The 13186-nt window shown below is 43.8% G+C and overlaps 1 protein-coding gene across 1 annotated transcript in view; it reads right to left on the bottom strand.

Moving 5' to 3' along the window:
- Positions 1 to 13186, bottom strand: part of LOC126416626 (sodium-dependent noradrenaline transporter-like) — a 387224-nt gene that overhangs the window by 175228 nt on the left and 198810 nt on the right. The window contains exon 3 of the mRNA XM_050084387.1: positions 11514 to 11853. Within this exon, the coding sequence (XP_049940344.1) occupies positions 11514 to 11853 (340 nt within the window). The remainder of the gene's footprint in view (positions 1 to 11513; positions 11854 to 13186) is intronic.

Below are 13186 nucleotides of genomic sequence, written 5' to 3'. Positions count from 1 at the left end.
TTTCGCAATCAAAGGAGAAAACTGGTGATTGAAATTTCATGAGAAGACCTCGTCGCAACGAAAAACGCCTTTGTTTTAATGATTGCCACTCCAATTCACGTATCATGTCTGTGACACTGTCTCCCCTATTTTGCGATAATACAAAACGAGCTGCCCTTCTTTGTACTTTTTCGATGACATCCGTCAGTCCCACCTTATGCGGATCCCACACTGCAGAGCAGTACACCAGAATATGGCGGACAAGGGTGGTGTAAGCAGTCTCTTTGGTAGATCTGTTGCACCTTCTAAGTGTTCTGCCAGTGAATCGCAGTCTTTGGTTTGCTCTACCCACAATATTATTATCTATGTGATCATTCAAAAACAAAACAAAAAAAAAACAAAAAAAATAATGTTCAAATCTATGTGAAATCTTATGGGACTTAACTGCTAAGGTCATCAGTCCCTAAGTTTACACATTACTTCACCTAAATTATCCTAAGGACAAACACACACACCCATGCCCGAGGGAGGACTCGAACCTCCGCCGGGACCAGCCGCACAGTCCATGACTGCAGCACCCGAGACCGCTCGGCTAATCCCGCGCGGCTATGTGATCGTCCCAATTTAGGTTATTTGTAATTGTAATCCCTAAGTATTTAGTTGAATTAACTGCCTTCAGATTTGTGTGACTTATCGCGTAATCGAAATTTAGCTGATTTCTTTTAGTACTCATGTGAATAACTTCGCACTTTTCTTTATTCAGGGTCAATTGTCACTTTTCACACCATACAGATATCTAAATCATTTTGCAAGTAATTTTGACCATCTGATGACTTTACAAGACGGTTAATGACAGCATCATATGCAAACAATCTAAGACGGCTCCTCAGATTGTCTCCTATGTCGTTAATATAGATTAGGAACAATAGAAGGCCTATAACACTTCCTTGGGGAACGCCGGATATTGCTTCTGTTTTATTCGATGACTTTCCGTCTATTACTACGAACTGTGACCTCTCTGACAGGAAATTCCAAATCCAGTCGGACAACTGAGGCGATACTATGTAGGCACGCAGTTTGATTAGAAGACGCTTGTGAGGAACGGTGTCGAAAGCCTTCTGAAAATCTAAAAATATGGAATCAATTTGACATCCCCTGTCGATAGCACTTATTACTTCATGAGTATAAAGAGCTAGTTGTGTTTCACAAGAACGATATTTTCTGAATCCGTGCTGACTATATGTCAATAAATCGTTTCTTCGAGGTGCTTCATAATGTTCGAATACAGTATATGTTCTAAAACCCTACTGCAAATCGACGTTAGTGATATAGGCCTGTAATTCAGCGGAAAACTCCTACTTCCATTTTTGGGTATTGGTGAGACTTGAGCAATTTTCCAGTCTTTAGGTACGTATCTTTCTGTGAGCGAGCGGTTGTATATAACTGTTAGATGTGGAGCTATTTTATCAGCATACTTTGAGAGGAATCTGACTGGTATACGATCTGGACCGGAGGCCTTGCCTTTATTAAGTGATTTAAGCTGCTTTGTTACACCGAGGATATCTACTTCTATGTTTCTCATCTTGGCAGTTGTTCTTGATTGGAATTCAGGAATATTTACTTCTTGTTTAATAACTCTGCCTTAGTGACACTGTCATCAGTGACTTCACCGTTGTTATCGCGCAGTGAAGGTACTGATTGCGTCTTGCCACTGGTGTGCTTTATGTATGACCAGAATATCTTTGGGCTTTCTGCCAGATTTCGAGACAGAATTTCTTTGTGGAAATTATTAAAAGCATCTCGCATTGAAATACGCGCCATATTTAGAACTTCTGCAAAACTTTTCCAATCTTGGGGATTTTGCGTTCTTTTAAATTTGGCATGCTTTTTTCGTTGCTTCTGCGACAACGGTCTGACCCGTATTGTGTACCATGGGGGATCAGTACCATCACTATGACAGTTCAAAAACGATGAACCCTGTCATAAAGAAGTAACTGTGAGGCAATGGTTTGTGTTCAGTAATATTCCTGCTCAGAGTCCCGACCTGAACCTAGGAGTACATTTCCAATAATTCAGAACGTCAACTTCGCTTCAGGCTCCAGCGTCCAACATCACTACCTTCTCAGTTTTCAGCTGTTCAGCTACTGTTCGTTAGTCAATTATACGTTCCATATGTCATGTGAACGATTCTTTTGTCGAACAGATGTGGCACGAGTCAGTTTACAGGATACACTATGTGATTAAAAGTATCCGGACACCCCCAAAAACAAACGTTTTTCATATTAGGTGCTTTGAGCTGCCACCTATTGCCAGGTACTCCATATCAGCGACCTCTGTTTAGTCCCCCTTAAACATCCCCAACCATCAGGGACCTCAGTAGTCATTGGACCTCGTGAGAGAGCAGAATGGGGCGCTCCGCGGAACTCACGGACTTCGAACGTCATACGTCTTTAGGTGAGATTTCCACACTCCTAAACATCCCTAGGTCCACTGTTTCCAGTGTGATATTGAAGTGGAAACGTGAATGGACATGTTCGGCACAAAAGCGTACAGGCCGATCTCGTCTGTTGACTGACAGAGACCGCCGACAGTTGAAGAGGGTCGTAACCGTAACGTGTAAAAGGCAAACATCTATCCAGACCATCACACAGGAATCCCAAACTGCATCAATATCCACTGCAAGTACTATGACAGTTAGGTGGGAAGTGAGAAAACTTGAATTTCATGGTCGAGCGGGTGCTCATAAACCACACATCACGCTGGTAAATGCCAAACGACGCCTCGCTTGGTGTAAGGAATGTGAACACCGGACGACTGAACAATGGAAAAAGGTTGTGTGGAGTGAGGAATCACGGTACACAATGTAGCGACCCGATAGCAGGGTGCGGGTGTGGCGAATGCCTGGTGAACGTCATCTGCCAGCGTGTGTAGTGCCAACAGTAAAATTCGGAGGCGGTGGTGTTACGATGTGGTCGTGTTTTTCATGGAAGGGGCTTGTACCCCTTGTTGTTTTGCGTGTCACTATAACAGCACAGACGTACATTTATGTTTTAAGCACCTTCTTGCTTCCCACAGTTGAAGAGCAATTTGGGGATGGGGACTCCATCTTCCAACACCATCGAGCACCTGTTCATAATGCACGGCCCGTCGCGGAGTGGTTACACGACAATAACATCCCTGTAATGGACTGGCCTGGACAGATTCCTGACCTGAATTCTATAGAACACCTTTTGGGATGTTTTGGAACGCAGACTTCGTGCGAGACCTCACCGACCGATATCGATACCTCTCCTCGGTGCAGCACTCCGTGAAGAATGGGCTGCCATTCCTCAAGAAATCCTCCAGCCCCTGACTGAACGTATGCCTGCGCGAGTGGAACCTGTCATCAAGGCTAAGGGTCGGCCAACACGATATTGAATTCCAGCATTACCGATGAAGGGCGCCGCGAACTTCTAAGTCATTTTCAGCCAGGTGTCCGGATACTTTTGATCACATAGTGCATATAGAAATTCGTCAATCAAATAAAAGAAGTTATCCAGGAGAAACGACTTTAAATTAGATTTAACCCTTGCTTCGATTCCTGTCGGACATTGTATGTTATTGGGCAAAATATCAAAAATTTTTGCTGCTGCGTATTGTATCCTCTCCGAGCCACTGACAGCTTTAACAATGGGTAATAAGGGTCATATTCCCTCCAGTGTTGTAGGTATGTACATCACTGTTCTTCTCAAATTGTGATGGATTATTTACGACGATTTTCATCAGCGCGAATATGTATTGTGGTGGCGCAGTCAAAATGCCTAGCTCCAAGAAGAGGCACTCACATGAAGTCCGTGGGTGAACACGACGTATTATTCTTACTGCTCGTTTTTGCGCAATCAACATTTTCTTTCTAAGTGATGACTTGCCCCGGAAATTATTCTGCACGTCATTATTGAATGGAAATATGTAGTATATATCTAGGAGGTTGATACGTTTGTTTCCAAGATTAGCAATTATACGAAGGGCAAACGTAGCTGAACTTAATTATTTGAGAAGGTCAGTAGTACGCTTCTACCATTTCAAGTTTTCATGAAAATGCACACCCAAAAATTGTATGCATTCTACCCTACTTGCTGAGTCGTGCTGATGTGCTACATCAGTTGATGGTATGACTCTATTTGTTGTAAAAAATTGAAAGTAGTGTGTTCTTTCAAAATTTAGGAAGAGCCCATTTCCAGAGAACCACTTGATAATTCTTCACGAAATATCATTTACCAACTATCCTGTTCCTTTCTCTCTGATGGGCTTTATTATAACACTAGTGTCGTCTATAAAAAGTACATAATTTGCCTGTCGAATGTTGTGTAGAATATCATTCACATTTGCCGGCCGCTGGTGGCCGAGCGGTTCTAGGCGCTTCAGTCTGGAACCGCGCGACCGCTACGGTCGCAGGTTCGAATCCTGCCTCGGGCATGGATGTGTGTGATGTCCTTAGGTTAGTTAGGTTTAAGTAGTTCTATGTTATAGGGGACTGATGACCTGAGATGTTAAGTCCCGTAGTGCTCAGAGCCATTTGAACCATTTGAGTCATCATTCACATTTATAAGGAATAGCAGTGGATCCAAAATCGAACCCTGTGGGACTCCCTCTGCGATTTTTACCTTGGTCACTAAAATTTTCTGCCTTTCTGACATTGTCTGAGTTTTTCAGCACAGCCTTTTGCATTCTTTTTGACAAGTATGATTCAAACCAGGTGCGTGTCAACTCACCAATTCCACAAAACTTAAGTTTTTCTGAGCGAGTTTCATGATCCACACAACTGAAGGGCTGCCATTCCTCCGTAGGCACTCAGGCACCTCATTGAAAGTGTCCCCGACAGAGTTCAAGCCATCATAAAGCCGAAGCTTGGACATAACCCACAGTAATATGCACTAATAAGTGTAAAGATACTTTTGATCAATGTAAGAGCAATCCAAATTTGATCTGTATTCTAGTAAGATCACCACAGCTTCACGACATCAGCAGTTACCAGGCTCCAGAAGCTGTAGCGCTGCAACGTGATACTATTTCATCAGTGCATACAGGTGATATTCGTTTGGTCTTTTACGAACACCTGAGTTAGAGGCACATTCTGCTTACATGTAACAAAACCCAGAGTTCTGATTAGAACATGCCAGAGAGTCCACAAGGTTTATAAAATTATACTAACCTTTGTTGACCTGTGACCACATTAGACCTGTGGGTAACTCATGAAGAATGATAAGAGCAGGAGTTAATGCGTTCATGTGCCTGTCGACTAAATTCGAGATGTGTTAAATAGGAATGAGATTAGACAATCTCGGTGCCAAGCAAGTTCTGCCTTGTTTATGATTCATCCATCTTACTGCTTTGACGCGATTTGGAACCGGTGGGATAATTCTTTCTGTCGCTGAATGAACAAACCTAGCTATATTAAGGGGACCGGCAAATAATGCACTTTCTAACAGCAAATTGAGCCAGATAAACTGTTAACGACATTTTATTTTTAACCAATACGGTAATCACCTTTGTTAGCCACAAACTTTTGCCATCTAGTGTGCAAATGTTCAATGGCCGATCGTTAAAAATAGAGATGGTATTTTTGACATATCCATATTTTGAAATTTTTTGACACTCAGTAAATGTTCTTGAATGGTCGACCAAGGTTGGTTAAAAGTGTTTGACAGCTCCAGAATGTGTTAATTTTCAATGCTGTATCGATAAAAATCAACTGTTGCGTTTAGCCCTCATGTATTTACGAAATTATAAGTTTCCAATATGCTGTGTTCTATACGGGCGATCCACTGATCTCATTTCTCTGGGTACGTGTTTAGAATTTGTTGTGGCTGTCTGAACCATAACTTTTCTTCTAAAAGCCTGAAGTCAATTCCGTCTCTATTCTTAGAATTAATCTACCATATGTGTCCTATTAATCTCTTTGGCTATGGTATCATCGCGTTTGTGGTTTAAAATATCATACCCACCAGCCTTCCTTGGAAATTATTGTGATTTCGAATGGTCCATCTTCCTATGTGTAACAGAGGGTTGGTTGTGTTGAAACACTGTAAAATGTTGTCTGATTTTTGTGTTTGTATTACTCTGGTAACTCAACAGTTGGATCTCAGTCCTCTACTGTAGTTTTGTATTTATTTCTCACAAATCATTAAAATACGAAAGAAGCGACCTAGAGCATTATGCCAGCATCGGTTTGCTATCCCCGCAAGGTCGATGCACATACGTTTAACCGAAAACTGCGTGCAATATTTAAACTTAAAACAGAAAAATCGAGCAAAATAAGCCAATAATATCCTCTCAAACTGCTCACAGTATTGTGTTTCATCATTTAGACCCCTCTAAATCGAGTATATTAAAGGGAAATAACAACCCGTATTTTCCAGGAAACAACAGTTTTTCTGTTGTATACCGAGATGTATTAGTATCTTCTCCCCTAAAATGATGGTGTGTGTGTGTGTGTGTGTGTGTGTGTGTGTGTGTGTGTGTGTGTGTGTATGTGTGTATGTATGTATTAAACTGGGGACCTAGAAACGACGGAGAGGCTTCGTCCCGCCGTAGCACTCAGTGGTTCACAACCCCACAAAACAGGCCACAGCAGTCCACCCAACCCTCGCCGCCCCACACCGAACCCAGGGTTATTGTGCGGTTCGGCCCCCAGTGCCCCCGCCCCCCCCCCCCCACCCACCCACCCCGGGAACTTCTCATACCAGACGAGTGTAACCTCAAATGTTTGAGTTGTAGAGTAATTATGGTGTACACGCAAGTGGAGACAGTGATCGCGCAGCAATCGCCGACGTAACTGAGACGGAATGAGGGGAACTAGCCCGCATCCGCGGAGGCAGAAGGAAAACGCCTTAAAAACCATCCACAGGCTGGCCAGCACACCGGACCTCGACATAAATCCGCCAGGCGAATTCGTGCCAGGGACCGGCACGCATTCCCGATTGGGTAGCAGCGCGCTAGGCCGGGCGGCATGGTTGTTGTAGTGAGCCATTACTGAAAAACTTCTAGAAAACTTCAAGTCACTGAAGTTCGATGTTCGTACCACCACTGAAACCAGGCCTAAAACTGAAACTAATGCGTAGCTACATTAGCCAGACAGTAAAACCAGCTATACTGTTTTCCAGTGTGGAACACGATGCACTGTCGTCTCCTTCCCTGAAGCGGTGATTGGCCTAGTGAACTACCACCGAAAAGCTTCTAAAAAACGCTAGGTGATTAAAGTTAGATTTTCGGACCTGCTGTTACTTTGACATTATTTGCAATAACAAATGCTGCCTCATCTCACAGGTAGCACTGTCAACAAAATTAAGCTCAAAGTTTTAAAATTAAGCTCGTTTTACTTGAAATATGGTGACTTAATTGTGCAATACTGTAGGTAATAGTAAATAAACAAACTATTTTACATTTTGCCCACAAGTATCTAAGACTCCTTTTATAATTTATCATCACTATTAACAAGCAAGACTCAGATTATTGATGTAAATCTAGAAATTCCTGTAACTTCAATTTTTTTCTCGCAAAATGTTAAAATACGAAATACAACCAACCAGAGCATTAAGGTACCATTTATTGGTGACACCTACAAGAACAACAAATATTTGTTAAGGCACATTCTGCATGCAGTAGTTACATCACAAACACAAATCTCACAAAGTAAGCTAATAACATCCTATCGAAAATGATCATATTAGAATGCTCCACTGTTTTAGCCACCAGCATTGCAGAACACATGTGAGATGGCGCAAATAGATCTGCCTCAATGCAGAGATTATGCAGTTACTATCATCACTGGGTCGGAATGATGTCATGACTCATCCCATGGAAAGCACCTGGACTGGCCTATTTTCAAATATTAATACAGAAGAGGGGGAAGGGGCGTGATTTAAACAGGGGTTGACAAATGTCATTGTACAGTTGATGACAATGAAAGAGTTGATTGTGATTGGGAGAGCTAAATAAATGTCGTGTAATTGGCTCGGAAGCCTTCTAATTGGACTATTTCCAAGAAAAGAGTGGGGCTCAGGAAGGGGGGAGGGAGGGAGAGAGGAGAAGGTAGGCTGAGGGCAGGCGGATGTGAGGGGGCAAGGGAGTGGGGAGGGGGAGATGACGGCAGCCAGTGGCTTACGAAAGGGCGGCGTAGGAGAGGGAAAGGGCATAATGACGTGCATTTGTCCTGTTCCGCCCTACGTGTAGGCAATCAGACATTCCAAGATCAAATTGTGTGCAACGGCACTGTTGCATTCCTACTAGTATGTCTGCACGTTTTTTAATCGTTATTTCTATTTAGCCAAAATTTATTAATAACCAACTTATTCTAAATTTACTCTAACTTTAAATACTGAGCAATGTTATTTTTCAGTAGTTTCCTTAAAACGAAGTGAAACATACATTGAGGTGACGAAAGTCATGGAATAGCGATATGCACACACACAAATGGTGACATGACAGAGTTGTAATTTGTGCTCAAGTGATTCGTGTGAAAAGGTTTCTGACGTGATTACGGGCACACGACTGGAATTAACATATTTTGAACAAGGAATCGTAGTTGGAGCCAGACGCATAGGTGATTCGATTTCGGAAACCGTTAGGGAATTCAATAATACGAGATCGACAGTGTCAAGAGTGCGGCGAGAACGGCAAATTCCAGACATTATCTCTCATCACAGACAATACAGTGATCGACGGCCTTCACTTAAATATCGAGAACAGCTGTGTTTGGATAGAGTCGTCAGTGCTAACCGACTAGCAACACTGTGTGAAATAAATGCAGAAATCAATGTCCGACGTACGACGAATGTATCCATTAGGACAGTATGGCGAACTATGACGTTAATGGGCTATGGGGGCAGACGTTAGATGTGGAGTGCCTCTGCTAACAGCGTGACATTGCCTACAGCACCTGTACTGATCTCATGACCATAAAAGTTGGACCCTAAATGACTGTAAAACTGTAGCCTGGTCAGATACGCCCCGATATCAGTTGATAAGAGCTGATGGTACGGACTGAGTGTGGCGCAGACCCCACGAAGCCATAGACCCAAGTTATCAACCAGGAACTGTGCGAACTGGTGCTGGTTCCATAATGGTGTGGCCTGTTTTTACATCGAATGGACTGGATCCTCTTGTCCAACTGAACGGATCATTGACTGGGAATGATTATGTTCTGCTACTTGGAGACTATTTGCAGATATTCGTGGACTTCAAGTTGCCAAAAATCGATAGAATTTTCACGGATGACAATGCACATGTCACCAGGGGCACAACTGTACACGGGTAGTTTGAAGAACATTGTGGACATCTCAGTCGAATGATCTGGCCGCTACATGAATCCCATTAAACATTTATCAGACGTAATCTAGAGGTCAGTTTGTGTACAAAATCCTGCATCGACAACACTTTTGAAATTATGAATGAATGTAGAGGAAGCATGGCTGAGCCGGCCGTTGTGGCCGAGATGTTCTAGGCGCTTCCGTCCGGAACCGCGCTGCTGCTACGGTCGCAGGTTCGAATCCTGCCTGGGGCATGGACCTGTGTGATGTCCTTAGGTTAGTTAGGTTTAAGCAGTTCTAAGTCTAGGGGACTGATGACCTCAGATGTTAAGTCCCATTGTACTCAGAGCCATTGGAACCATTTTTACGCAATATGGCTGAGTAGTTCTATAGGGGATTTGCAGTGAATTGCTGAGTCCCTGCCACATCGAGATGCTGCACTATACTGAGGTCCGACACGATGTTAGGAGTTATCCCATGACTTTTATCACCTCATTGTAAATTGCTCTGGGTAGTAGACTGGATGTCAGTGGAATTTTATTTGTGTTATATTTTTACACAAATTGTGTACAAGCTTGATTTCTGAAGCAGTTTAATTTATACTTATTTTTAAAGAAGTTACGTTGCTTGCATTCTCATCAAGGAGATCCACTGGTATGTCGAGAGATTGTAAAATTCTTTGTTTTGGATACCTTATCGATGTTGGAATTTCATATTAGGCACTCCCTTTCGATATACAGGGTGGCGCACGAAATGTGTTACCAATTGTTTCTTTCACAATTTACAACGCACGTTGGATATCCCGCTGGGATCTCTACAACAGTACCAGCAGAGCTTGGAAAAACAAATGAGTTACGAAATGACGTGTAATTCACGATACTGCCACTAGGAGACTAGTAAGCAGCAATGGCTGACAATGGAAGAGTGACGACACAGCAACGATCGGCAATTGTGCTACTTTTCATGAAACGAAAAGCCTTGTTGTGACTCAGAGGCGTTTTCGACAACAGTTTAACACACGATGGATCCCTTGCAAGAAGACCATCCACAGGTTGTACGATAAAATTGTACAGGAAGGAACAATATTGGAAGCGAAGCGACCTCGGCCTAAGCCTGTTTGTTCGCCGGAGAATATTGAAGCGGTACGACTTGCTGTACAGAAAAGTCTCGGGAAATCGTGTAGAAAGGCAGCCAGTGCAACTGGGAATATCCAGACGCTCCGTTCAACGCATTCTTAAAAATGACCTCCATATGTACCCATACAAGATGACCTGTGCACAGAAGCTCACTGAAGAACACAAGCAGCAGAGACTACTGTTTGCTCAGTGGGCGCAGGATAGGGAAGAAACTCTCAACGATCTTTGGTTTTCAGACGAGGCGCATTTTCATTTAGACGGTGTTGTTAACAAACAAAATGCACGCTTTTGGGCAACTGAAAACCCACAAGTGCTTCGTGAACGACAACATTATGCTCCGAGGATTACAGCGTGGGCAGCAATTTCCAGTCACGGACTTATTGGACCCTTTTTCTTTGAAGAAACTGTGAACAGCGAGCGTTGTTTGAGCAAGCTCCGCAATAGCTTCATTCCACAGATTCTTGCTACTGCCTGGCCCTTCAACATGCAGTGGTTCATGCGAGATGGAGCGAAGCCACATACTGCAAACACTGAGTTTTTACACGAGCATTTCGACATGGTTTCCAGGTCGCTTCAGTGACGGACAAAATTGGCACCCCAATAGTCCAGACCTCATTCCATGTGACTTTTTTCTTTGGGGGTACCTAAAGGAAAAAATTCCCGAAACGTCCACGTGATTTAATGGAGCTCAGAAGACTTATTCTTCAAACTTGCAGTGAAATTACGGAAGACATGTGCCGTAGGGTAATCACTAACTTCATTGTTCGTTTGAAGGAAGTTAGGCAACGAAATGGTGGACATATTGAGCATGTGCTGAGTTAGAACAAATCTCCATGGACGGCTCTTCATTGTAGTATATGTTCCTTTCAGATTGTATTGACAATAAAGTTTATATTCAAAAACAAAATGATAACACATTTCGTGCGCCAACCTGTACATATTTACATTTGGGCTTCCCTCTGTCCCTCGCAGCCTGCTAGGATATTTGGCTGAAAAGAAAACGAAATTCTACAACAACCCACCCTGCTATCTTAAGTTGGAAATGGAGGACATTAAAAAAATCCGAAACTGTCATCAAGACTAGTGTACGGTAGGCTAGGAGAGTACTCACTGGAAGTATTCGGAGGCTGGCGAGTGCGGCAGCCTGGCGACGGCGGCCGCGGCGGCTGCGGAGGCGGCGGTGGAGGCGTTGGCGGCGGCGGCAACGGCGGCGGCGGGGGCGGACGAGTTGGCGGCGGCGGCCGCGGCGGCGGCGGCGGCGGAGGCGGCCACCTGGGCGCGCGACCCCGCGCTGGAGTCCCAGCACCACTCGGTGTTCCACGAGTTGTTACAGTGCAGCCAGGGCAGCTCGGGCGCCGCGCTCGCCACCAGGAAGTACAGCGCCCAGCCGATGATGACGTTGTAGTAGAACGACACGTAGAACGCCACCAGCACCGCGCAGAAGCCCACGCCTGCCGCACACCCCACACACCTGAACTCTGCCGCTACAACTACTTTCCTGCTACGTCACAAATAAGGTTTATCAGAGATACAAAGGCCGTTCAACGAGTAATGTCTCACATTTTTTTTTTAAAAAAAAGCCATTAATATACATAGACAAACGTCCTTGTCGGTGCTTCACATTTGGTGTTTGTTCTGTGCGCCGGTGAAGTTTCGAGCCGTTGTGGCTTGTGGCAGAGCCGTAGTACACCGTCAAAAACGCAGTTCCAGAAGGCTTTTGATACCATTCCTCACAAGCGACTGTTAATCAAATTGCGTGCATATGGAGTATCGTCTCAGTTGTGTGACTCGATTCGTGATTTCCTCTCAGAGAGGTCACAGTTCGCAGTGATAGACGGTAAATCATCGAGTAGAACGGAAGTGATATTCCACAAGGTAGTGTCATAGGTCCTCTGCTGTTCCTGATTTACACAAATGATCTAGGCGATAATCTGAGCAGCCCCCTTAGATTCTTTGCAGATGACGCTGTAATTTACCGTCTAGTAAAATCATCAATTCCATTTACAAAACGATCTCGAGAGAATTTCTGTATGGTGCAAAATGTGGCAATTGGCCCTAATCAAAGAAAAGTGAGATGTCATCCACATGGGTGCTAAAAGAAATCCGATAAATTTTGAGTATACGATAAATCGCACAAATATAAGGGCTGTCAATTCGACTAAATACCTAGGAATTACAATTAGGAGCAACTTAAATTGGAAAAACCACATAGATGATATTGTGGGCGAGGCGAAACAAAGACCGCGCTTTGTTAGCTGTCGATGCGGCAAACCCACTAAAGAGACAGCCTACATTACACTTGTCCGTCCTCTGCTGGAATATTGCTGAGCTGTGTGGGATCCTTACCAGGTAGGATTGACGGAGGACACCGAAAAAGTGCAAAGAAGGGCTGCTCGTTTCGTGTTATCGCGCACCTACGTAGGGAGAAATGATCATCATAATAAAATAAGAGAAGTCAGAGCTCGAACGGAAAGATTTAGGTGTCCCTTTTTCCTACGCGCCATTCGAGAGTGTTATGGTAGACAAGAAGTACGAAAATGGTGCCTCTGCCAGGCACTTAAGTGTGAATTGCAGAGTAACCATGTAGATGTAGATGTAGATGTACATACGACTCACGTTACAAGCATCGTGCTGTTATTGAATTCTTGTGCGGAGGAAAAGAAACGGTGGTGAACATCCATAAACATTTGTGTGCAGTGTATGGCGATGCTGCAGTTGATGGGAATAGAGTTGGACAATGGGTAAGGAAAGTTACAGTCCCAGGAAATGCAGAAACAGAGCTCC

The sequence above is a fragment of the Schistocerca serialis genome, chromosome 8 (genome assembly GCF_023864345.2).
Source record: "Schistocerca serialis cubense isolate TAMUIC-IGC-003099 chromosome 8, iqSchSeri2.2, whole genome shotgun sequence".
Classification (NCBI taxonomy): Eukaryota; Metazoa; Arthropoda; class Insecta; order Orthoptera; family Acrididae; genus Schistocerca; species Schistocerca serialis.
The sequence above is the reverse complement of the archived record's forward strand: the minus strand, read 5'-3'. Positions and strand labels throughout refer to the sequence as shown.